The sequence below is a fragment of the Rhinolophus ferrumequinum genome, chromosome 17 (assembly GCF_004115265.2).
Source record: "Rhinolophus ferrumequinum isolate MPI-CBG mRhiFer1 chromosome 17, mRhiFer1_v1.p, whole genome shotgun sequence".
NCBI lineage: Eukaryota > Metazoa > Chordata > Mammalia > Chiroptera > Rhinolophidae > Rhinolophus > Rhinolophus ferrumequinum.
The window spans coordinates 60,275,313-60,300,122 of NC_046300.1; the positions used below are offsets into that span (position 1 = coordinate 60,275,313).

Genomic DNA, 24,810 nt, shown 5'->3' on the forward strand with positions numbered 1-24,810 from the left:
TCCCCAACCATAACATGTTTCTTAGCCCCGGAGACTCTACAAAGAGACAGCTGGGCAGAGATCAGGCCCCGGAGAGGATACCCCATGAATGCCACACAGGTGCGTCCTACGCCCCTGCCATCCTTCATAGCACACACTTCCATCTTCTGAGTGAAGAAATTGAGAGGAAAAAAAAAAGCCCCGACAAATTGGCACCTTTATCTCAGCTGTTGGGGTTTGAAAGGCATGCAGGAAGTGAGGAAACGGTGGAGGAATTCACCTTGAAGTGATGTCTTCGAGGGCATACAGCCACGATGCGAGAAGCTGCCGACACACTCGAACAAGTCTGGGCTCTGTAGAGACCCGCGGCAAGACCGTTTCTCCTCACTGTGCTCCTAACGGGAGATCACAGGCAGCCCAGAAGAACTAACTGGGTGGGAGTGATCAGGAGGCGAGGGGAGCTGTGGTCAACTCATCTTCAGGGGCAGAAGCAGCACTTCCTGTTACTCTGCATCAGTTAACGAAAATCATCCCGAGGGCTGCCCACAGTTCCCCTGAGGCCAACTCACAGAGCCGTGCTCACAACCGTGAGAGACGCATGTGCCCTTGCCTGGGGAGGAGACTCGCAGCCCTGCCCCAGAGCAACAGGCAGCCTTTTGGCCCCAGTCCTGAGGTTCCCCCCTCCAAATACAATTTGATGTCAACATTCGAAATGACTAGATGCTCCCAGACCACATACTTCCAAGTATACAGTGAGCACAACCCCCAGAGATGGAGAGAAATGAGCTCAAGACCCACTTCTGCCACTTCCTGTGTGACCCCCCAGCAAGTTTCTCTGTGCCTCACCTGCCTCATCTGTAACGCATGCTCACAACAGACCCTGTGTCTCCTAGGACTGCAGAGGCAATGCAATGAAAGGAGGCCTGGGAAGGCCAAAGGAGCAATGTCTGCCAACGTCAGTGTATCACATATGCCAACCACTGAGATTTTTCATCTCTAAAGACTGAACCATATGAGATTGCCAACGTTGTGACCCTTTTTGAACTACAAAAAAATGGCAATTTTGTATGATTTAATACACTGGGTAGACTATTCTATCTTTAAAGACCCTTGCCTTTGAACAAGCAGGGTGAAGCGAATATTCCTTTCTTATCGCCCAGTAATGACAGACCTTATGAAAGGAAGGCCCGGCATAAACGCAAACACATTTCTTCCACTTGGGCTGTAAAAGCAGAAAATGGCTCCCAGGTGTGAGCAGACACAATAGGCCCTGCCTTCTTTGCAAGGTCACCACACAGGTCAAAGTCAAGCCAGCCATTTTCGGATTAGGTGCACAGGCTCCCAAGGCTTCCCCAGAGGTAAGTGGATTAGAGAAGCCACCTGCAGGAAGTGGGCGAGAGGGAGGAGGAGGAGGAAATGGTCCCAGTTGGAAGGAGACTGTTGATATGGGTGAGGGCCAGCCCCTTTCACAGGGGACATTGTGCAACCACAGAGCAGCTCTGCTTCTAGGCTCCAGTTCAAGTACCAGGGAGGGTTTAGCCCGGGAGGATTTCGGCACCCACTCCAGGAGGCGCTTCCCTCCAGACCACGCGTGCTTCACCAGCATCTATTCCCACCGGATCTTTGGCTCTTCGACTACATTTAAAGCTTACACAGTTGTCAGAAGAAATGAGGTGGGGGGAGCCAAACACACGACAAAAGCCAGCTCTCGACAACAGAACCTGAGCTCCAAGTCCCCCTCAAAAGGCAGTGACCTCCATGACCAAGCTCCTATCCCACCGGCACGCCCCTTCCTCAGCTCCCCAGACCCCACAGCTGGTGTTCGTTTCACTTTCTCAGCAAATGACTTGCAGATGTACCGCTCATCTGGCTGCCTCACCACCCCCACTCTCAAAGAAAGAAAAAAAGGGAAGGAAAATGACAAGTCATGACTGTGTAATTTGGCAGGCTCGAGGCGGCCACAGCGCCAGCTCCTTTCCCAGCGAAAACCTCACTGAGGCCGTCTGCATTACAGGAACCCTGCGAAGTTTCAGGGCCAGACCTGCTTTCTTTGTCAAGTGGGCATTCAACGCTCTCCGTGAGGCTCGCTGGTGGTATCCAGCAGGCCACGAGGCTGCGATGAGTTCTAAGAACCAGGGTCCTGCTCTGCTCTCTGGCTCTCCTGACAGCCTGCTCACTGACAAAGGAAAACGTGGGGAGGGGGCAAACCGGACGCAACCTGGAACCAGCCATGGCCTGTTGGTACCCCTCGCAGTACTCGTCCCCACCCAATGTGCTGCGAGCATGCAGGGGGCAGAGACAGGAGGTGCACATAAGGCGGAGCCGCAGCTAAAAATGTCACTTCCTCTGGGAACCTTCCCTGTCTTGCACGCCAACAGTGACAGCAGTGAGGAGCCCCTCAGACGTTCCCCGCCAGTGCTTGTATTACCACTGCCTGTTTGTCCAGCTCTCTCTGCAGCTAGACTCCGAGTTCCTCGAGGCCAGGAACTTCCGGTCCGTGGGGCATGTTCACATGGGTTTCATGTGGGGAACGTGCCGGCACAACTCACAGCGGCCTAAGCCGCCCTGCAGATGAGCCCCTGGTCCCCATCGTGAACCAACCTGGGCTCCGCTGCTTTCCTTTCATCCCTTTGCCCTCTGACGACCAGGCGACAGCCTCCCAGTGGCAGACGGCCAGGAAAACAGGAGGTGAGTAACCGGGTCACACACAATGAGGGTTGAGGGGCAGGTGTGGGCCCTGAGTGTTGATTCCTCCATTAGGGCAGGGGAGAACTGCCCACCTTTCAGACACTCCTTTTAACTTCCACCTGGAACAAAGCGGTGCCATTCAAGTCTCAGGCAGGGCAAACATGTATCTGATGGTAGGAACTGATACTCAGCAGTAAGGTAAGTGCTGCTAAGTGACTCCCTGTGCTGGCTCCCGCTGCCCAGGTAGGCTGGGCTGTAAGGAGAGCCTGGAATACCCACACTGAGATAGCAACGACCCTCTCCAGGCTCGGCTGCTCACGAAGGGCTGTTGGGGTGACCTGCGTGATCACCAATAAATAGCAAATTAAGCAGAGACAAATTTATAACAATCTTGAGCCTCAAACCCACAGCCAGATCTGTTCTCTCCACGCTCACTCAGTGCCCACCGCCCCCAGCACTTACAGCGCTTTTGAGCTCCACCGGCCCAAATACCTGTTGCCACACCTGTGACATTAGGAATGTGTCTCAATAATTGACTGCCCCCCATACAATAAGCAGCTTGGTAAGAACCTGGCACGTGAACCTTGCCTCCCACGCCCCACCCCTTCTACAAGTCCAGGCAGTGGTTCTCAAATGGGGGTTCCCAGGCCAGCAGCCTCAGCATCACTTGGGAACTTGTGAACAAAGAAAATTCTCTCGTCACACCCCAGACCCGCTGGGTCAAAAACTGGGGCTGGGGCCAAGCCATCTGCATCTCAGTGAGCCTTCCAGGTGATTCTGATGATGGTCTGGTTTGAGAACCACACAGGTGATGGAGCAGACACCACCTCCCAAGGGCATGAGTGTGATGTTTCATCCAGGGGAAAGAATCCATTAACACCAACAAAAATCTGTGCAAACGAGGCAGAAAGTGAGCACATCTCTGAAAACAAGAAGAGAAACTGCAGCCCCATTTTCTACATTTTCTCCTGTTGTGCTGTTTTCTGACGAGGGCCAGAGCGTCCCTTTAGTGTCTGGGAACCAAACAGGTCACAGGATGCTCAGGCAACAAGGACTTAAACTTGACTTGGGGTTTTTAAACACAACTTTGTTCACCGTTTCTTCCTAAAGAGTTCCGTCACTATTAACTCCACACTCCTGGAGTTAGAGTGCAGAAAAAGGCCCAGAACACAGAAGGCGTCAACGGCCCTGGGAGCGTTCACTTTTACAGCCACATCCAAACCGCTGGCCTTCATTCACCAGCAAGGTGCAACTGCGTTCTTAGGTGGAGGATGCCTCTCTGAAGCAGAATGGGATACAAACTACCCATTTCCTCATTTTTTACCAAGTCCACTCCTAAACTGATGATGTGTGGATAGTCCAGCAAATCCCCCCACAGGACGGACGGTGACCCTTCACCTTGGGGAGAATCGCTACTAGGACACACACGTACACCCCCACAGGTGTAGCCATGTTATCAACATGCGAAGAGCTTCATGGCCCAAGATTACCACTCAACGTTTTAAGACAAATTATTTCATACTTCTGGGGATACACACTGTGTTTAAAAAGAACAAGATGTCAACATCAATTCTCTATTATGTATGCAAATGATGAGCTTCTTTCAGGTGAGGTGACACAGAGAAAGAGTTAAGGGCGGCTAATTGAAGAGAAAGGTAAACGGCCTCAACGTAACTCCTTAAAACCTGACTCCCTCAAAGGGAGTCACAGACAGGACACCAGGTTTCATTCCTTCCATGTTTTATTCTCCGGAAGTAATAATAAAGAGGTGTTAAATATTCCATTATTTTTTCAAATCAGTTTTTCTTTAGCTAAGAGGTCACAGTAAAATATAACCGTGTGGTCAAATCCACTTCTGATATTTTCATTTAAATTAAAATAATTAATATTCTATGTCTTCCATTTGCTCCATTTGCTAACACAAGAGAAATATTTTCCTCAAACAAACAAACAAAAAAATCGTTTTCAGATTAGTGTTGCCAGGGGGTTGGGGGGAAGGGGACAAGGGAAGTGATTGTTTTGGGGTGATGACAAAGTTCTGGAATTCGATAGTGGTGATGGTTGCACAACCTTGAGAACATACTAGAAGCTGCTGAACTACACACTTTAAAATGTTTAAAACGGTGAGTTTTATGTTGTTAGTTTTATTTCCATAAAAAAATAGTTTCCAAAAAACTTTTTTTCAAGATTAGAAGTGCAAGTATTTCGATGTGTTTTCACATACAACATAAACCTAAGGGATTGTAATAGTACTATTACAGGCTCACAAGTATTTGTGTGCAACTAATTTTTGCCTCGTTCTCCTACCTAATCTAGGCCAAAGGCGGGAGGGGGCGGGGACTGAACAGGCATGGTTAAGACAAGGTCTAACATATACCACCAACTGGAAAAGAAGTTCTGTGGACAAAGCCAAGCGCCATATGGGAAAAACGCTGCCACCAATATACAGGAGACAAAGAGCTGCCGGCTTTAAAACTAAAGTTGATTTCACAGCAAGCTTTTTACTCCTAGGACTGAAAAAAATCCAACCATTTCCACTGTAACCAACATTCTCAATGATACAAGTGCAGTAACACCATAGGAAAAGCGGAAATTTTTCTTCACCAGAAATGTCACTTAAGCATCACACAAAATTACTGTTGCCTTGGGAATCGTAACTTGAGTTTCCTGGATTTCAAATTAAAAAAACAACAACAAAACTCTCAAACGTGAAAATCGAAGGGCAGATTTTGTCCATATTTAACAAAAGTCTGTTGCATTTTCTGAGAACTATTTTATGAAATTGGTGTCCTTGCTCCAACCCAATCCTATTAAAAGCTTTCCTTGAGATTTAATGCTTTTTTGTTATTAAGGACAAATGGCTTTGGCATTATCCTCAGAACACGATGCAAATAAATCTGCTTTTTGACAAATACTTTAATTGAATTAGATTCCCTTAATCTGAAAGTATTAACCAATTGAAATTTTACTCGATAACTCCAGTTCCCCCAAATAGTGGAAAACTGTTTTGAAGCCCTGATAGTAAAGCCAGATGCAAAACAAACCCTTTCCCATGAGGCCCTCCCAACTGTGACCCCAGCAAAGGAGGCCCTGGTGTCGGGGGCTCAGAGCATTGTCTCGTGAGCACGGAGCCAAGGCACTGGCACAGACTCAGGGGACAGGAAACCGAACAGAGACGAAGAGGCAACTTCCAGAGACAAAAGTCTGTAATTACAGGTGTCTGAGCTGAAAACCACAAACCTGCTACTTCTGCAAGTGACATAAAGCAGCAATAGTGGTTACATGGCAGCAGGGTCAGTACTGTTTCTTTTGTGACATTACTGCCCGACTCTTAGTTTCTGAGTCATAGAAGGAAGATGAAAGCTTCGAGAGTACTTTTACCATGTGTTTCACTCTTCATTCAACAAATGAGACAAAAGCTATTTGTCCCAGGTGACACCACCATCTGAGACAGAGCTGGATATCCACCGAGTCTGCCCTTCTCCCTCATGCAGCTGCCTGTGCAGCTGACCCCTGAACAACTCCGGGTCAGAGGCACCAAACCCCACTCCCCACCCCTCCACCCCCCGTGTAGTCAAAAATCCATGTATAACTTCTGCCTCCCCCAAGACTTAACAACAACCGTCCCTCGGGATCCACAGGAGATTGGTGCCCACAGACACCAAAATCCAAAGATGCTTAAGTCCATCATAGAAAATGGCAGAGAGCAATGCATTCGCGGATTCCCAACTGCGGATCGGAAATACTGTTTTCAATCTGCAGTTGGTTGAATCCATGGATGTGAAACCTGCGGAAACAGAAGGCTGGCTGTGTGTTTATTAAAAAAATCCACATGTAAGTGGCCCAGCACAGTTCAAACCCATGTTGCTCCAGAGCCAACTGTACGCTCACCCTAATAAGTTGTCGTGGTTCCTCTGAACTCTTGATGGCCTCAGCCATCTAATCCCTTTGTTCTGCTCCCTTTTTATTACTTTTCTCATCCTCCTCCTGCCTGCAAAGGGGGAATGAGACAGGAATAAGAATTTGGAGACTAAGGACTACCAATGTGAACACTGACTGAGCTAACTGACTTATCCCATTTTAGACATGTCAGGGGCTTCCCACATGTGATGGCATTAAATCCTCTGGAGGTCACCCTGAGAGGGCCTCTGGACCCCAACTTCAGGGACACAGAAGGTACCCACTAAATGTTTGCTGAACATGTGACAACTTTTAATTCTATGGTTCTGCAAAGCCACAGACACTCAGCAAAACATGCTCTCCGAAGCCTGAGCGGCTAGAATGGTCACATGCATGGAGATGCTAAGTACTCTGCTTTCACACATCAAGATGGGAAAGTAATGAATGCTCAGCCCTGCACGCTGTTACTTTCCTCCCCTGTCCTTTGCAAAGTGCACTTGGGAAATACAGAAAGGCATGAAGGATGATAGCAAAATTATCTCTAATCCTGCCACCCAGATGGCACACTGCTAACCTAACTTTGCAGGCACTACATCCAGTCATCCAGTCCAAGATCAGGGAACAAGGACTCTCAGAGAAAAGGAAGATAAAGGACCCTTCAGTGCCTGCAGTTGCAGAGAAATCACTGACCAAGTCAGATGGAGACCAGCTTCAGGCCGAAGAGGTGCTGCCAACAGTAACCTGCATTTTCCAAACTCGGAGCTGGAGGGAGGCTATTTTCCCCCCTGCTTTACATATTTTAACGCTGTCTAATGGAATAGCAGGAAGAAGGCCAACCAGCCCCACTGCCCTGGGCACTGGGGCCAAGGAACAGAAATGTATTTTTAGTCAGTAGATCAAGGCGTGATTCAAAGTGCCAGAGGCCCTCAGGGGAAGCTGGGGGCTCTGCCCATCTGTGGCACAGGGTGGTTCAGTGTCACCTGTCACACTCCTGCACCCAGTGCACAGAGGATAAAGACACAGGCATTGGTGTCCAGTCTCAGTTCCACTGTCAATTTACAGGGACTCAGGGAGCCTGGTTCCGTTGGTAACACAAAGATGCCCCCTGTGGCCTGGGCTTCCCAACCAAGACAGGAGCAAGGGGGCTGAAAACAGTGGCTCCTCACACCCGAGTAAGTGAGCAAAAGCCCAGGAGACCTTGTTAGAGCAGGTGCTGACCCAGCGGGGCTGGGAGGAGGCCTGAGATTATGCATCTGTAAGGAGCTCAGCACTGATCTGACACTGCTGATTCAGGAGCCATGCTTTAAGCAGCAAGGAGTTAAATCATCTTCCAGTGCTTTGCTCTATGAACGTACCAGGTAAGCGTCACTCATTTAATTTAGCCGCAATGAAATACCTTCCACATGCTGAGCACACAGGCTAAATGGGTACAAAAAGAAAGTCAGACCCTTGCCTGTCCATCGTGAGACAAAGGGCCACAGCCTTCATTCCCGCACTTCAAAGGAGTAAGGACCGACTCAAATCCTGTGGCCCCTATATCCTGAGAGCGCGCCAAGGCACAAGAGGCTACGTGTCAACTAGCCACCAGCCAGAAGCAGCAGCCACCATCTGTCAAATACCTACTATGTGTTTGCACGATGCCACAGACATTCCACTCCCCTTAAATGTCGGCCTCACTTTCCCTGTCTGTAAAACGAGTCCAGAACATATTCTCTAAACAAGGAAAATGAGGTTCAGAGAGATGAAGTTGTCTGTTTGGGACACAGATCTGGCTAAAATCCTAACCCCGTTCCACAACCCCTCAGGCTGAAAAGGGTGAAGCCTCAGACGGTGTTTCACAAGGATGGAGCACCTCCTGAACACAGGGCCTGATGCCAGTAAAACCCTGAGATCTGCAAGCGACACCAGCAATCCTAGGGATGGTGCCGTCCTGCTCTCAGCCTGCCGAGCCTCGGTGCGGAGAAAAGATACATGCAGGTGAGCAGATGAGTTATAACACCAACAAAATCAAACAACAATATGCAGCACTGGAGTGGAAACAGGAAATTTCTCGTGGAGAGGGAGGGGCCCTGCTGAGGAAGCTGCCAGTTAGATCTGGTCAAGAAACTTGCTGGACTCATGACTGGTTTATCTGGAAAGACTTCTGGGTGACTGCTGGCGAAGCGGTAACTCTTGAGCAAAAGGTCTCAGCGGTTCCAACAACAACATCCCCCACGGTTTCCTTCCTTTTCCTTTAAGTCCCCTTGCATTTCCAGTATGGTGTCTATAATAAACAGGTTGCCTGTCGTCTCGCACTTGATCATGACAACGAATTCCTTACTTTTATGCTGATATCAGGGGTCTGGAGGTATTTTCCTTTTTAAAGCCATAGAAGTATGGGTTTAGATTACCAAGTTCATTGGCACAAAGATGAGCGGTCTTATAATTCACACAGCTTCCTTTAACTTCCATTTATTCACCCAAATTGCGGCTTAACCTCCAGGGCCAAGAAATTTAAGTCTATGTACCTCCAGGCATTAAAAAGGCCACTGCCTCCCCAAATTAGGGATGAGGCAAACTTCCAGGTTTTAATTCTTACAAACCCCAAACAGCAAGCAAGGCATTTGTCATAATCATTAGGACTACATGAAGTGAGGCCGTTTTTCACCAGCGAGGACAGGAACAGTTTTCCTGCCACCAAATGTCAGCAAGATGATACCACAACCTCACCGACTGGCCCAGGGTCTCCCAAATGCACCACTTACAGAGAGAGAGAGACGATGTGAGATGAAGCAGCACCCAGGGACGGAATCGCTGTCAACTCGTTGTTACTGAGGTACCTGTAACAACAACACAAAAAAATCAATCATTTAAATCGTTTCAATTAGTAGTTTGAAATCATATACATACAAGGGAAATTAGAAAAACAGTACTGACTTGGCCACAGTAATGCTGAACAAAAGAGGAAGAATTTAAAAGCAAGTTCTGAAAGGGAGAGCAGTCATGTTAGGTCACAAAAACGATCACACCTATGGTTTAGAAACATCCCTCAAGGGGTGTCTCTTGTCTTCCGGGAGCGTCCACTCTAACTCAGAAATCAAGACTAACAGACAAGGAACAGCGAGAGCAGGTCCGGAAACACGATGCAGAGCGAAAGTACCCCAGACCATCCAGGGGCACTCCTTGTGGGCGGAGCCAGTCAGGAAGAGGACTAGAAGTAGAAAGACCATCTCCTCATGGGTGTTTTTACACATTTGTGACACAGTGGTCTGCGAACTGCAGCTCTGCCCACACACCGGGACCCAGACATGTGTGTGGAATTCCTGGGCGCTTGGACGTTTGGGGCAATTATTCTGATGTCTCGTCTGTGTAATAACAAGGGAGCTGGACTTGGAGGCTCTCATCTATTTGAGATTCCAGCGTTTCAGAACTCTGACGAAGCCTCCAGACATGTTTTCCAGGAGTACACACATATAGACACACACTTTTGCACGTAGACATTTTGAAACTCTCCACAGATCAGAGATGCTCTCCAAGCTCCCTTCCTGCTGGAACATTCTACATCTGTATATCCAGAGTTCACATCTCTTAATGGAAGGGTAAGCCCGCAAACCAAAACACGGCTCGCCCAGGCTGCCCCCAGAGGCTGTGCAATCTGGCCTCCTTACATGGACATGTATTTCCAAATCTGGGGAGAGAATCCAAAATCAGACTTGTGAAGTGAGCCCAAGAATCCTTAATAAAGCCAAAGCACAGTGATCAGGCTTTCTGCTCAGTAATGGGCTGAAAAATTGAATCTGAGATGCAGAATCAAGGGGATAAAGCTGGGTTATCTTAGTCTCTCTCTCTCTTTTTTTAAGTGAGTATGTCTTACATAGACCATCTTGTTACTGTCTGAAGACAAGACCACTGAAATGACAGCTGTGTTCAGACAAGTATACAGCTAGCATTTGCTTGAATAGAATAATCTTGTTGTCTGCCATCTTTTATAGAAATGAATAGGAAACAAAAAGAGGAAAAGGCCTTGAATTATCCCATTTGCCTTCTTCAGTGCCAAAGCCAGTTAAAGATGAAGCTTGGCAATTACTGGGCCATGGGACACAGAATGTCTGTGTCAATAGCTTCATGACTGAAGAAGCATCTGGCAGATCCGTATCATGTGGCAAATCCTTTCTCTGCTTAAAGGGCCCTTGCTGGTATGTTAAAGTAGACAATTAACTACTTTAACAGTCGCTTATCTGACTCCCCCTAAATCAGATTGTTTCTGCTTCACCTTTTCTCTCCTCCAACCCTGCCATGATCCAACTCTCCTCTCGGTACGGGGATGCTGAAAACTATCAGCCTGAATCTCTACTAATAAGTTTTCATAGTACCATCAATGTACTTATGACTAAACAACACCCTCAGATCTTAACAGAGCAAGAAAAACAAAGGTCAGGGGTCTGTTGCCCGCTGAAGAACTGATCGTTTCCTAGAGATTTATTCTAAAACACAGACCATGGCGGTAATAGTGGTAAAATAGAGGGTTTACTATGTGCCAGCCATGGCTCAGAGCTCTTCAGTGTATTAACTCCTCTTTTGACCCCCTAGGGGATAGAGCCCATGAACATTTCCATGGTACCAATGAGGACACTGAAATAGAAATGTTAAATAATTGGGTGAAGGCCACCAGCAGTAAGTGGCAGTGGCCCTGGGAGTTAAGCCCCAAAGTCTAGATTCTTAACCATTACCTCTATTTCATTATAAGTACAGCAATAACTTGACATGCATTATGTATCTTCATCACCACAACCCTGAGCTAGGTACCAGGTTCTGTTCCCTACCTTATAGGGAAGTTCTCTAACTTAAGTTTCAGTTCAAGTCACTACTCCAGGGTCATAGATAAGAGTTGAACCCAAGCGAAAAGGCCAGCACGTGGAAAGCTCCTAATCCCTCAAGGAACATAGCTGTATACTTGTGTTCCAGCCTGCTTAGGCTCTGACTTGACTTTAAACCTGTAACAAAACAATATGGACTTCTCTGCAGCAGAACTTTTGCTGAATGAGCTTTGTCTCAGGTGAGTGCTACTGCACACATGACAAACGGCTCTCCCCAATTTCACAGAAATAAAGGAACAAGAAAAAAAGAGCATCATAAGAAGAGTTCAAATCTTGAAACTCTGCTGGAAGCAGAATGTACAGGTGCAGCAGACCAGTGTTAAAAATAAATGGGTATGCTATTTATTTATTGAATTAATTTATGTAATAATAAAACACCTGGCAAGAAAAAAAAATAAATAAATAAATAAATGGGGCATTTTATGTTGGGGTCAGCAGCCCCAAATCAATAGGCAGAGACAGAAGTGCAGGCTCCAATCTCAACAGGACAGCGTGATTTTCGAGCTGGAGCCCAAAGAAGAGCTGTATGGCCAGCTTACTTCTCGATCATTTCTATGAAAAAAGAACCAATAACTACTAAGTCTGTCAGCTCCCCCAGTATGACTTTCTCTTTGTTCACTCTGTCCCCTGTTGAAACAAGAATACTATCCTCAGAAGGCAATGGAGGCTGAACTGGCTCTGAGACATGAGCAAGTTGCCAGACTGAAATGGAGACTGGTCAAAAATAGCGCAGCCGGAGCCAGAGGGAAACGGCCCTGGGGAAGTTGAGCAGTCTCTACCACGAAGGAGATTGGAGGAATTTAGGCTTGTGTTTAATGAAATGTCCTAAATACCTGGGGTTGTGCAGTCTTCCACCCTTCATACGCCCCCCAAGTGTGCTTCCATGCAAGGCCCTAAAAACCCTCTATCACGTCTTCAACTGACTTTTTCCCTGATGATTGCAGACCAAGAAGTGCCCAGACGCCCCAGACCATGACTGGGACTCGTGGCGCACCCCAGGCGCTGGAAGAGGTGTGAGAAAGACACGAAGGGCTGCGTGGGCCACCTGATCCCACTGCACACCTGGAGCTGGGCCTTTCTTTCCAGCCCAGGCTTCCGGACCCCCGCTCGCTCCAAAACTCCCATTTACTTGGTTTGGTTAAGAAGTCCTCCCATTCTCCAAGATGCAAAATGTTAAAAAGGGCAGTTCAGAGTCCTTTACTGTTACCCAATCAAATTAGGCTTCAACGAACATGAAAAACAAACCCAAGAAGTAATTTTAGGTTGTAGAGCTTTGGGGGATATTTTGTTTGTTGTTTGCCTTACTTATTTATTTATTTAATAGCTGATATATGCACACAGTAAAATTTTCAAGCCATTTCAAGAGAATACCAGGAATATACAGTGAAAAATAAAACTTCCTCGCACTTCAGTCCTCTGGCCAGCCTCCCAGAGGAAGCTCCTGCCGCCAGCCTCTAGAGATGCACACGTTTTCTTTCGCACCGATACTCGTGTACTATGCTGACTGTTCTGTACCAGTTTCTCCCACAGTAGTATCTCTCAGAGCTCTGCGTAACTCTTTTAACCAGCTGCCGAGTACTCCTCTGCTGTCATGAGCAGCATGAATGACCCATAAATTTAGCCGTTCCGCTGTCTGTAGATACTTCGATTGTTTCCAAACACAAAGAGAGCTGCAATTAATAACAGTCAGAGAGGAGCAAGGGCTTGGAACGTCAGTTACTGTTACTTCTTAAAAGGGAGAAAGCTGACAGTAGCAGGAGCACAGGTTTTGGAGTTGGGGCCATTTAATCTATCAGTTATTATCAGTGCTTTCAGTTACTTGACAGTAGGGCTTACTAAATAATAACTGGCGAGACTTTATGATATGTGGTTTGTGTACCAGATGGCCACATACAGATGTTGTAGTACAGCGACAGCTGGGTCGTAAGCAACAACAAAAGGGCTAACGTCTGCTCTGCGCCAGGCTCTGAGGTGCAGTGCCTCACTGAATGGCACAGAACCCCTTGAGGAAGGTACTACATTATCACCCTGGCCTAACAGGAGAAACTGAGGCCCAGTTACAGAGCAGCAGGAATTATTAGGAGGGGATTTTACAGCTCGGGTCTTTAAATCAGACACTCTAGGTACATTCAACCCCAATCCTACCACCTACCCACTGAATGGCCTTTACCACATCACTTAACCTTACTGTGCCTTAGTTTCCTCTTCCAAAAAATGTGATTAACACAAGTACCAACTTCACAGGTTTCTGGCAGGATCCGGCTGAAATAATTAAACCGAACAGCTTAGGATACAGCCAGATATAGAGTAAATGCTTAACAGGTGGTGGTAATTCACAGCCAAAAAGCAGTGGCTCAAAATGATACCCCCTCGTTCTTCCACCCCTCCGTTAGCACACCACACACACTGGGGAGCGTAAGTCTGAGACACAAGAGGGTGAGCCATAAATACCCACAGGCAGGGCCCACTCAGGCCTCCTCGCTGCCTGCAGGAACGTTTTAGGTCAATGGCCCTGGAAAGCACACACGACAGCACCCACATGAAGCCTTCTCGGGCCAGGCAGCAGTAACATGATCCCAGTGCAGTTTTTAAAGAGAATGGTATAAATAGCCCCTCTTATTAATAGAGGAGCCTCGCCGTCCAGGACCCCTGGCTGGGGGCCCTCCCTGGTGGGCTTTCCTCAGGGCTGTGGGCAGTGAAGACCGTGTGGCTTGGCAGCAGCTGCACAAGTGTCCTCATGTCCTCCAGGGGCCTCCAACGGGCTCGCTTTCTCTCTCCAACCAGCCCACGGTGTTCTGTGGTTCCAGCCTCCAAAATAAAACCACTGCTGAAAACCACCGCCTGCAGCTCTGCCAGCCTGTGGTTCCCCTCGCACTGAGGTGTCCAGACTCACATGGCTCTGCAGCGTTGAGAAGAACGGATAGGTCCTGGGAAACCCTTGAGCCCAGTTAGTTTAGAAGCAATTGTGTCGCAAATATGATTCTTTTTTCTTCAGTATCCTTCCCCACCTCCCGGCCCTCACTCCTGACAGCCTCTTTCTGCCTCCACGATGTGTCAGAATTCCCTCAGGAAAGACCCAGATCTTTAATCAGGGATAAGCTGTGCTGCTCTGCTCGGGGAATTTGTCTCACCCATCGACAGCGTGACACCAGGACTGGAGTCAGACTCTGTGGTGAAAGGGTCAACCTATTGACCCTCAGGGATTTGTTTCTTAATGCACCCAGCTTGGGTGGCTGAGTGATTGAAACGTAGCAGAAGAGAAATAAGATTCAGTGAGTGCTTAGCATGTACAAGGCCCTGGATGTCATCTCCAATTAATAATTGTAATAATAACAATCATGTGTTATTGTGTCCACATTGCAGACAAGGGGAAGGAAGCACTGAGGCACTAAGTAACTTGTCCAGGGACACATTCAGGTTAGGGACCAACTAGAACTCCAACCCAGGTCTGTCTGCTACCAGTGTGTGTTTTTCCCACTACACCATACAATGCAATCTCTGCCTTTACAACTCCCACACTCAGGAAAGTAGTGTTGCCACAGAGAGCATGGGACCAGACTGGGGGCGTGCAGGCCCAGTTCTTCCACTTACGAGCTGTGCAACTCCAGCCAATTCTCGGTGCCTTGGTCCCTTCAGCTGTCTGAAAAAAGTACAAGTGGCAATATGAGTACGGCGCGTAGTGCAATGGCCAGCTATGGTCGACCTGCACGAGTGCATTAGCAGGAGAAAGGAGAGATGTCACACACAGGACAGGGTTAGGGGTCCTGTCCTGCCCAGGGACACAGCAGGAATGCAGGGAAGGGAGGAAAGCCAAGCTGTGACGGTGAAGGGAGCTGGACTCGGAGGATACTGTGGGTTTGGATAAGAGGTCTGGAGGCGTGGGAGGAAATACTCTGTGCCTAGAAAGACAAGACTGATGTAGAAAGAGTGACACAAGTGGATAAACACTGGATGTTCTGTGTTGAACAACTCTTCAGTTGAACGTTGCAGGTTAAGATGAGGGACGTGGGGATTGAGGGCAGTGCAGTTTCAGGGTTAAATGCCTAAGATTTGGAATCAAATGGATTTAAGTTCAACTCTCAGGTTTACCAACCACGTAACACTGCACAGCTTTATTTCACTTGTCTGAGCTCCTCTTTCCTGTTCTGTGAAGGGGAGAAAATGATTGTAAAGAAAATAATTTATGTCCCAGTGCTGGTGTGAGGCTCAATGAGGTAGCATTCACCGACGGCTTAGCACGGTGCTGTGGGGACTGCTGTGGCTGTTGTCACGTGGGAAATTTATTTGTAAGACATAACCACACAGGGATGTAAACTACAGCATAAGGAATATAGTCACTAATATTATAATAATGACGTGGTGTCAGATAGGTGTTAGACTTTTTGGGGGCGTCACTTCATAAGTTATATAAATGTCCAACCACTATGCTGTACACCTAAAACTAATATAATGTTGAATGTCAACTGTAATTGAAAAATAAATAAAATAGCAAAAACAAAAACAAAAACAAAAAAAGACGACTCATAACCAGCATCCCCAGTGAAGGACAAGCAGAAGTCAGATGCTCTTGGCTCGTGACCTGGGTGAGATATAAGTTCTAAAAAGGACCAAGTAGAAGGGACTGAAGGCTGTAGGTGAAGGGAGCTGAACCAAACAAAAGTTGAAAGCTTGTTTGGGGAAGGAACGAGAGAGCTAGAGAACACAACACAGAAAATGTGCCCAGGAACATCGAGCACGCCCCCAGCGGATGGGGGTTCATGATGGTTGCAGCTTTGGGCCATGAGCGCTGCCAGGACCTGGCCACACACCTGCCCTCGGGAGGCCAGGCGCAAGGCCCTCAGCCTCCTCCTTCCTAAGGCCCTGCATCTCCAGCCCCTTCTCCACACCACACATCTGCTCAGTCATCACCTTCCTGACCACTCCCGGCTCTGCCATCACCCCTCCAAAATGACAAAAGACAAACTCCTCACATTCTGCTGTTCTATCTCCCCTAACACTTATCACTAGTAGGTCTCACTGGTTTCCTTATTCGTGCAAGTCTTCCCCCATTATAATGTAAACTCTAAGAGGTTTGTCTGCAGGCCTGGTATTGGCTGAGGGGCGGCATACCGTTTCCAGTGGCCAGGAAAAAAAAATATTTTAAAGCAATTATTTTTAAAATATCAAAATGAATGTACCACAAAATCCATGATGAACAAAATATCAGTGCTTGTACATCAAGACAGGATCAGCAACAATGCCACAGCAAGCCACCTTGGAACCTGAGGCAAAAGGAAGACTCAGTAACACTGACCTGGTCTTCACTTAAATTTTTCTGTTTTGCTCATCATGGATTTCTTTGCAGTCACTGTTATTTTTTAAGTATTGCGTTAAAATATCCCTTATTGCAAATGCTGAGCTGTGAGTGCCCCTTAAATTCTGCACCTGAGGCAAATGCCTCATTGCCTCACCCTAGTCCCACCCGTGTGTCGGTCCTACTTAGCCCTGTACCGCCCACATCTAGAGCAGGGCGGGGCACATAGGAGGCACTCAAATAAATGTTAATGAAAGCTTGAATGATAACCCCAATTTTAATTTTGTCCAATTCGAAAAGAAACCACTAAGCGCCGAGACTTCACACAAGAAGCTGGGTATCCTCACCACAGGCATGGGAAGCAGCCTGGATCAGGGACCCCACCGCTCCTTTATGAACTGATTTATCATCTTGGGTGACTGTGATGGGCTGAAATGTGCCCTCTGAAAACGTACATGTTGCAGTCCTAAACCCTCAAAACCTCAGCATGTGACTATATTTGGAGATAGGGTCCTTAAAGAGGTCATTAAGGTTAAAGGAGGTCCTATGGATGGGCCCTCATCCAATATGACTACTGTCCTTTTAAGAAGAGGACATGCGGACAAGCACAAGCTACCCGAGGAATGGGCACACACAGAGGAAGGGTCATGTGAGGAGGCAGCAAGAGGGCAGCCGTCTGCAAGCCAAGAAGAGAGGCTCAGGGAAAAGCAGCCCTGCCGGCCCCTCGATCTTGGGCTTTCAGCCTCCAGAGCCGTAAGAAAAAAATTTCTGTTGTTTAAGGCACCCAGTCTGTGACGTTTTATTACGGCAAACTAACACGATGCCCCAGTTCAAACTTCCCTGCTCCCACCACTGGCCTGTCGACCCGATCAGAAAAGGAGGGCCTGGGACAAAGCATTATTGCCAAGGGCCCCTTCCAGCTTTGGAAGTTTAAACTTTCTTTAAACAGACACAGAAATCACAAACGCCAATGTGGAGAATTTAGAGATGGGGTAGGGGATACAAGTATTTTGCCAATTGCACCAGCTGATGAAATTAAATTTCCTTTAGATAAATTATTAACAATGGAATCGCTGAATAATAAATAAGGACTTTTATCAGTTATATATAATAACCAAAATGTGTAAAGCACTTACCTAATAACATCTAATAAAAATGTCTAACAATAGAAGCATTGGGTGAATAATTTATGGAATATCCATGTGTACAGTATGTAGTTTTACATAAAAATTAAAATGGGATATTAAAAAATTTTTAATTTACATAATAAAGTATTAAAAAATATAAGTATATGTAGGGAACAGATATAAAAACCATAATAGATATACAGTTTGATCCCAAAATTATGTGTAGAGATATATATTTTTCACTAAGTGTTCACAATGGTTGTTATATCTGGGTAATAATACTGGTGATTTTAATTAGTCTTTACATATTTCCAGTTTCCAAATTTTCTGCAGTGTGTATGCATGACCTATGTGAAAGTGTCTCTGAAGTCTCTGCGGAACTAAAATTCCTGATAATCCTAACATCCATTTTAAAAACAGAATTCTTTACATTAAAAAGAAGAAGAAGAAAAAGAAAAGATTGAGGCCTGATTTAAAGGACACTGCAAGAGGCAGCAAGCCTAGTGTTCCAAAAGTAGTAACGCCTGGCTCTTTCTGGAGATGGGAGAGAAAAGGTACACCTCTATTGTCCATACTTCAATACCTTTGTTTCCTGGGAAACAGAAGAGCTGGGCTGGCTCATATGCCCCCGCTGCTCCACTCGCCTGGGGACTGTGGAGAAGTACCGGCCAGGCGTGTCAACCCAGCGGGACTCTCCTGTACACCCACCATGTTCCTGTGAGTTCCGTAAGTCCGTACCTACCAGACTGTAACACACCCATCACTGACTGCCTCGGAAGAAGAGATGGGCTAAGACACTGACAACCTGAACGCACGTAACAAGTTTAGACTGCTGGTGTAGGAGAGGGAGTGATGCTGCAATACCCCAGGGTTTTCCCAAGGAGCTCTCCATCCCTCCAGACCCCCAGAGGTTTGGGGAAAAGCACTCACACTTCCTGTAGATTCGGCAAATCCTCAAAACCAGCAGGGTCAATCTCAGAAAGTTTATTGTAGCTCAGGTTTCTGGTAAAGAAAGAAGAAAGCAATTGAATCATTACATTACATTACACCCAAACTTCAGGAATCTTCTACTCTACCTGCTGAAAAAACAGTCCTCTCCCTCATGATTGCCCCATCTCGTGCATTATTTTAAGTAACCTACTGATACTGAGATTTACAGATACACCTCCTCCACACTTGCATCCATAAACAAGTCGCTGTGAAAATCTCCAACCACCTGAAGCTGACTAACCTCAAATGAATTTTAATCAATACCATTTCACCACTTGGCAATTTTCAAAGAAACTGTAAGGTAAGCTAGGCCTCTACCTACATTGAAGTGTGCTGGTCCAAATGCTTTGTAACCTGTCAAGTCCGAGGCTATTCTAAATGATACTTTTTTATTAATGTTTTTCTAAAGCATCAAACAATATCAAGTAAAGAAAAAGAGAGGGTGAGGTACTGACCCATCCCTGTCTAAAAATTAGTGGTTCTCAATCTGGAAAGACATTTGGCAATCTCTGGAGACATTTTTAGTTGTCACCACTGTGGGGAAAGGGGGGTTTGCTTCTGGCATCTGGTGGGTGGAAGCCAAGGAAACTGCTAAACATCCTACAATGCGCAGGACAGCCCTTAACTACAACCATCCAGCCCTAAGTGTCAACAGCAACATGCAGAGGTCGAGAAACCCTGGTCTAAACAAGAACTTAAGACTAAAACTCACGTACATGTATAGTCAAGGGTGAAGGGACTGTTTAGAAAGTGAACACTGAAAGATCCTAATCATAAAACTATTAGTTTGGCGCAAAAGTAATTGCGGTTTAAAAGGTTAAAAGTAACTGCAAAAACCACAATTACTTTTGCATCAACCTAATATGTACAAACACCGCATCCCTAGCATCAATGAATACACACTGGGAGTGATCAATCACTCAGGAGAGAGAAGCCACGGTCACAGGAAACTCTCGGCTGGTGTTAACCAAAGGCAGTGAAAGCCACGCGTGTGAGCCGCCTTCTCTAGACGATGGCATCTGTCACAATTATTCAGAATTACATCTCTGTCCCCTTCGACACCTCCCCGCTCCCAGCTGTACCCTTAGAAGCGGACATGCAACAAGCTGGGAAATGTGTGGTCAGGGGAGCTGCTCAGATCACACCCTCAACCAGACTAGGTTAATGAGTCTTTCTGGATTAGAATCCACAGAGATGTGATCCAATTGGGCCCTAACTTCTTACTGTACACAGTACCTTGGTCCCTGCCACTAAAATACACCCAGTCCGGTGTAAGCCAAAGAGGTTAACATTTTTCATCTCGGCTATGAACTCCATTGACAGAACTACCAATTAACGGTACTCCTAGTAATGAGTTTAAAATCTAGCTCTGGAGGGGTACGCAGCGTCACGTAAGTGGCAACTATCTTTTACTCCAGAGACATTCTAATCGATACTAACCTAGAGCTGATAGCCATTTCTCTGTCAACTCAAGACATTCATCTAAATAAAAGTCAAACTGCATTTGCAATTAATGGTACATCAGTGTTCGGGGCATAGCCTGAATTAAATGCAATTTGTCCAGAGATTATGTTACTGTACAAAAATTGAGGGTGGTAATTTTTAAAACCACACATTAAAGTCAAGTGTGAGCTTGTCTGCACTTGGGGGTATTTATGATTGGACACACAGAAATCAACAGGTTAGACGTGGAAAAGAACACCCACCAATGGAGAGAATTCGCCCACATCAGAAAAAGGGCTAGACAGACTGGAAGTGTCTTCCATTTTGAGCACATTGTCATAAAAAGGGGGGACTGAATGATCGTGTCTGGCCTAGAGATAACTGAGTTTATAAGGACTGTAACATTTGTATCATGTCAGGTAATGGAAGCTGCTGAGCGGCAGGAGACTCCAGAAAAAGACTCAGAAGCCACAGAGGCAAGAGCTTGGAAGGCATGGTGGCCCTGCCAGGTTGGGAGGAGGCCAACACGGCAGTGCCCACCTGCCGGCCCATCTAAAGGGGCATTTGCTGCTGTCTCCAGCAACAAGGGCAGTGCAGACCAGTCTTCTCCTTTTTCAAGAGAAGCTCAAACTCTGAATTCTTACTTGAAATCTTTTTAAGTCTTAAAAAAAAAAAAAAGTAACCCTGGATGAGCCATACAAAACCTATCTGCAGGCCACATTTGGCTTGAGGACCACCAGTTGTCAACCTCTCTTCTAATCCACTGAGTCTGAAGGCTATGAGGTTCAAAATAAATGACTTGTTTGTGGCTTATTTACACAGCCAGGGGTGGAGCTGGGGCTCACAGGATTTGGCTCCTTGAGCAATTAACTGATAGTCCCATTTTGAGCTATCTGGAATGAAATCACCTCAAGGCTACTTGAAAAGGGGTCTGTCATAATTAAGTCTTAGCAAGAAGCCAAACAGTATGAAGACCTAACACTGAGATCCCAGTAAGTAGCAATGAAGATGAAGAGATGTGTAAGTGGACATTTCAGCCTCACTGGGTCAGCCTGGATGCGGTGACATTTTGACCTTCAATGAACTAGAAAAGTCATTAACAACAAATGAGAGTCGAGCAGGCTGGCTGTGACAGGTAATTCTCTCGGAGCACCTATCAGCAACCAGAGAGAAGACAGAGGCTGAAGCTCAGGCTCCCACTTTTGGACCAGAGCAGCCTCGCTTCTAAGTCTGAGAAGCGACTAGTCCTGAAACCCGGGGCAAGCTATTGATCATCAATTGCTTTATCAAGAAACGGGAAAAATATTTACTATATTCTCCCTGACAAATGTAATCTGAAATAAAATCCTCAGAGATGTTTTGTTGTTTGCTCATTTCAGGGAGGCAAACTCCCAGCATAATAGTTTTTTTATTGTGGTAAAATATGTATAATGTAAAATTTACCATCTTAATCATTTTCAAGTATTCAATGGCATTAAGTACACTCACACTGTTGTGCAACCATCACCGCCATCCATTCCTAGAACTTTTTCGTCTTCTCCACCTTTAAATACTGACTCCCCACCCTCCGCTACCCTCCACCCCAGGCCTGTCACCCTCCACTCTACTGTCTGTCTTTGAAATGGGACTAACAATACTTCCTGTACGGGGAACCATACATTATCTGTCCCTTTGTGTCTGGCTCATTACACCTAGTATAACGTCCTCAAGGTTCATTCACGTTGTAACATATGTCAGAATGTCCTTCCTTTTCAGGGCTTAATAATATTCCTGTGTGTGTGTGTGTGTGTGTGTGTGTGTGTGTGTATGTACACATTTTGTTTATCCATTCACTGGTTGGTGGGCATTTGGGTTTTTCTATCTCTTGGCTATGGTGAAAAATGCTGGTATCAACTTTGGTACAATTTTTCCAGCACAATTTTTACATAAAATGTTTTATTTTAACCCTTTGACTGCTATTGCTTACTGACACTCGTTTTTCAACGATGAAGGAAATACATTTATTCAGCCCAAGAACTATGAGGAGAGGGGTATGAATTCTCATCTCAGTTCCCAGGAACCATCAAAGGGTTAATCAGTGAAAAACTTTTAATGAGGACTTTCTTTCAGGTGGCAGCTGACATGCACACAAATCCAAAGCATCTCACTTATTTCTGCAAACATGACCACCCCTTACCCAGCCGGACATCTGAATGTTTCTTAGGTTGAAGGTTTCAGATTCTCCTGTCAAAACAATTCGTCTGTCAGCAGGACAGATGCTGTCAAAAGCATTTCTGCACCTTTCAGTAGCACAGAGGAGCGACGAGAAAGCTCAGGGAATTTAGTTACTGCCAACTGCAGCTTTCATCAAACATTTTGTCAGCCATTGTCATAACAGAAATTTTCCCTACTCTTGTACAAAGGGTGCGTGAATCTTGGAACAATTGAGCCCAGCCAGAGAGATTCTTTCAGCTAATCTGCTGAAAGACGACGGTCCAGCCCACCATTTGCAGAACACACAAGAGGCACCTCCGCTGAGAACAGCTCAAGTTTTACCCAGGTTTTATCTGCTCTGAAAAACAAACTATTTAACAGTACATAGCAACAATCTGCCTGCCGAGCCTTTTTCCTCACGAGGCTTCTTCCCCAGCCCCATAGAATTAGAAGAGCTAAGGCTTTAAATAGCTGAGAAATCCCCACCATTATGTAAACCTGTGCTGTCCAATTCAGCAGCCACTAGCCAGGGGGCTACTGACGTTTATATTTAAACTAATTAAGATTACATAAAATTAAAAACTCAGGTCCTCAGTCGCATTTGCCATACTGGACTTGTCAACGCCACATGTGACTAGCGACCACACTGCACCATGCAGACAGAGGGCATTTCCATCATCTCTGAAATGTCTCTTCAACTGTGCTGTATCATGGAATAACCAACACATATTTCTCAATCATCAACAAATATTGAAAGTGAAATGGCATCTGTAGGAGAAGCTGGATTTTAACAATACATATGAATTTCCCAATAATTCAAGAGCTTTGTTTAAAAACGTGGTGGGGGAATGGACAGGGGTGTCAGTCCACATCTTTCAGGCACACAAAGTTCTTAACCATCCCAAAAAAGGGCAGGGCCTCAGAAAACTCAATTCTCTGGGAAGACACTCATAATAACAAATGCCCTCTGAGTGAAATTCTATAGACTTAACCAGTATTTACGACCAGCATCTTCCTGGATTATAACCAGAACCCCACATTATAAACTTGGCAAAGGCTATTCAAGGCTAGCAAACAATAATGCATTGACTCCTTGGAAGTTGAGGGTTAAAAGTTCTGTTGCTTTAGAGTAAGCTGTAAGGAGGAAATAACCCCAACGAGCTGGACAACGTAACTAGCATTTCATCCTCAAAATCAGGCTTTGCTCACCGACCACTGACAACACAGACAAAATCCCTCGCTGGGCAGGGCGGCACAGTGCATGGCTGTATTTTACAACATTAATAGGAACCATAATTCAAGGTGGAAGGAACGAGTCCTAAGTCTGTGACAAGCACTCCCTGGGGACAGAAGTTTTTATATTCAGTTTGGTTTCCAGGCCAGGCTATTTCCCATTACTCAGCCCTGTCTGGACTCCTGAACGTCACTGTACTTTGCATTTTTTAAGCTATCAGATATTTGCTAAATGAATAATCCAGCCAGAAAGAAAAGTGTGAAGCAATCCAATGACCTAAATATTGAGCGCTACTGGGGGCCCGGGACTAGCCCGGGAATCTCGGGAGACTGGGGGCTCCAGCTAGACATCTCTTCTTAACCCCAGAAACTGCACTGTTCACGTCCCATTTAAAAAGGGGTTACCTGCCTAGGACTAGCTGGGAGAAAAAGGGTCGGTCCTTTCAAATTGCAAGGGGCATGAGTAGGGAAGAACATACGACTTTATTCAAGTTATCTAACCCCTTCAGCTTTGAAGGTTGTTTCTGCTGCATTTTTACGTTCTGAGGAATTATGTGTAGTACACACCAAGTTCCAATGAAATCTCCACATTATGTTCCCTAGACCCACATTATCAGGTTTTACGAGAATCAGAGATTTCCTTTAAAATCTAGACTATCAGATGTCCTCATCTTTTTTTCTATTGCGATGTTTCCCCCTCGTTAACCAAACGCCACCACTCAACAGCCTGATAAAACATATTAAAGGCTTATACTAAGAATGAAATTGCATCTTAAACTGGATCATTCCTCTGGCTCCTCATCCAAGAACTCGCACTCTGCGCTGCAGAACGTCCCGCGGTGCGGCCATCTTTCTTCAGTAAGCTAAGCAAAATCACTCAGATATTATTACCTCGACATACACAGCTCATCTTGAAAGCTTTTGGTCAGTTATATTTAAGAAAGTAATGAATCACACTTACTTCAATTTTTGAAAATGCTACATAGATAATTCTCTATGCAAATGAGGCTCATAAGCAACTCAAAAGAACAGCTAATAGACATCAGCCATAGGAGGATCCCAGGGTCACCGCCTACTTCTACTTTTTAAAAACAGCTGTAGAAATTAG

The 24,810-nt window shown here is 46.0% G+C and overlaps 1 protein-coding gene across 2 annotated transcripts in view; it reads right to left on the minus strand.

Moving 5' to 3' along the window:
- LRIG1 (leucine rich repeats and immunoglobulin like domains 1) overlaps positions 1 to 24,810 on the minus strand; it is a 110,922-nt gene that overhangs the window by 56,048 nt on the left and 30,064 nt on the right. For both annotated transcript variants that reach the window (XM_033131663.1, XM_033131662.1), the window contains exons 2-3: positions 18,774 to 18,845; positions 9,312 to 9,386 (exon numbers count right to left, since the gene is read on the minus strand). In XM_033131663.1, the coding sequence (XP_032987554.1) occupies positions 9,312 to 9,386; positions 18,774 to 18,845 (147 nt within the window). The remainder of the gene's footprint in view (positions 1 to 9,311; positions 9,387 to 18,773; positions 18,846 to 24,810) is intronic.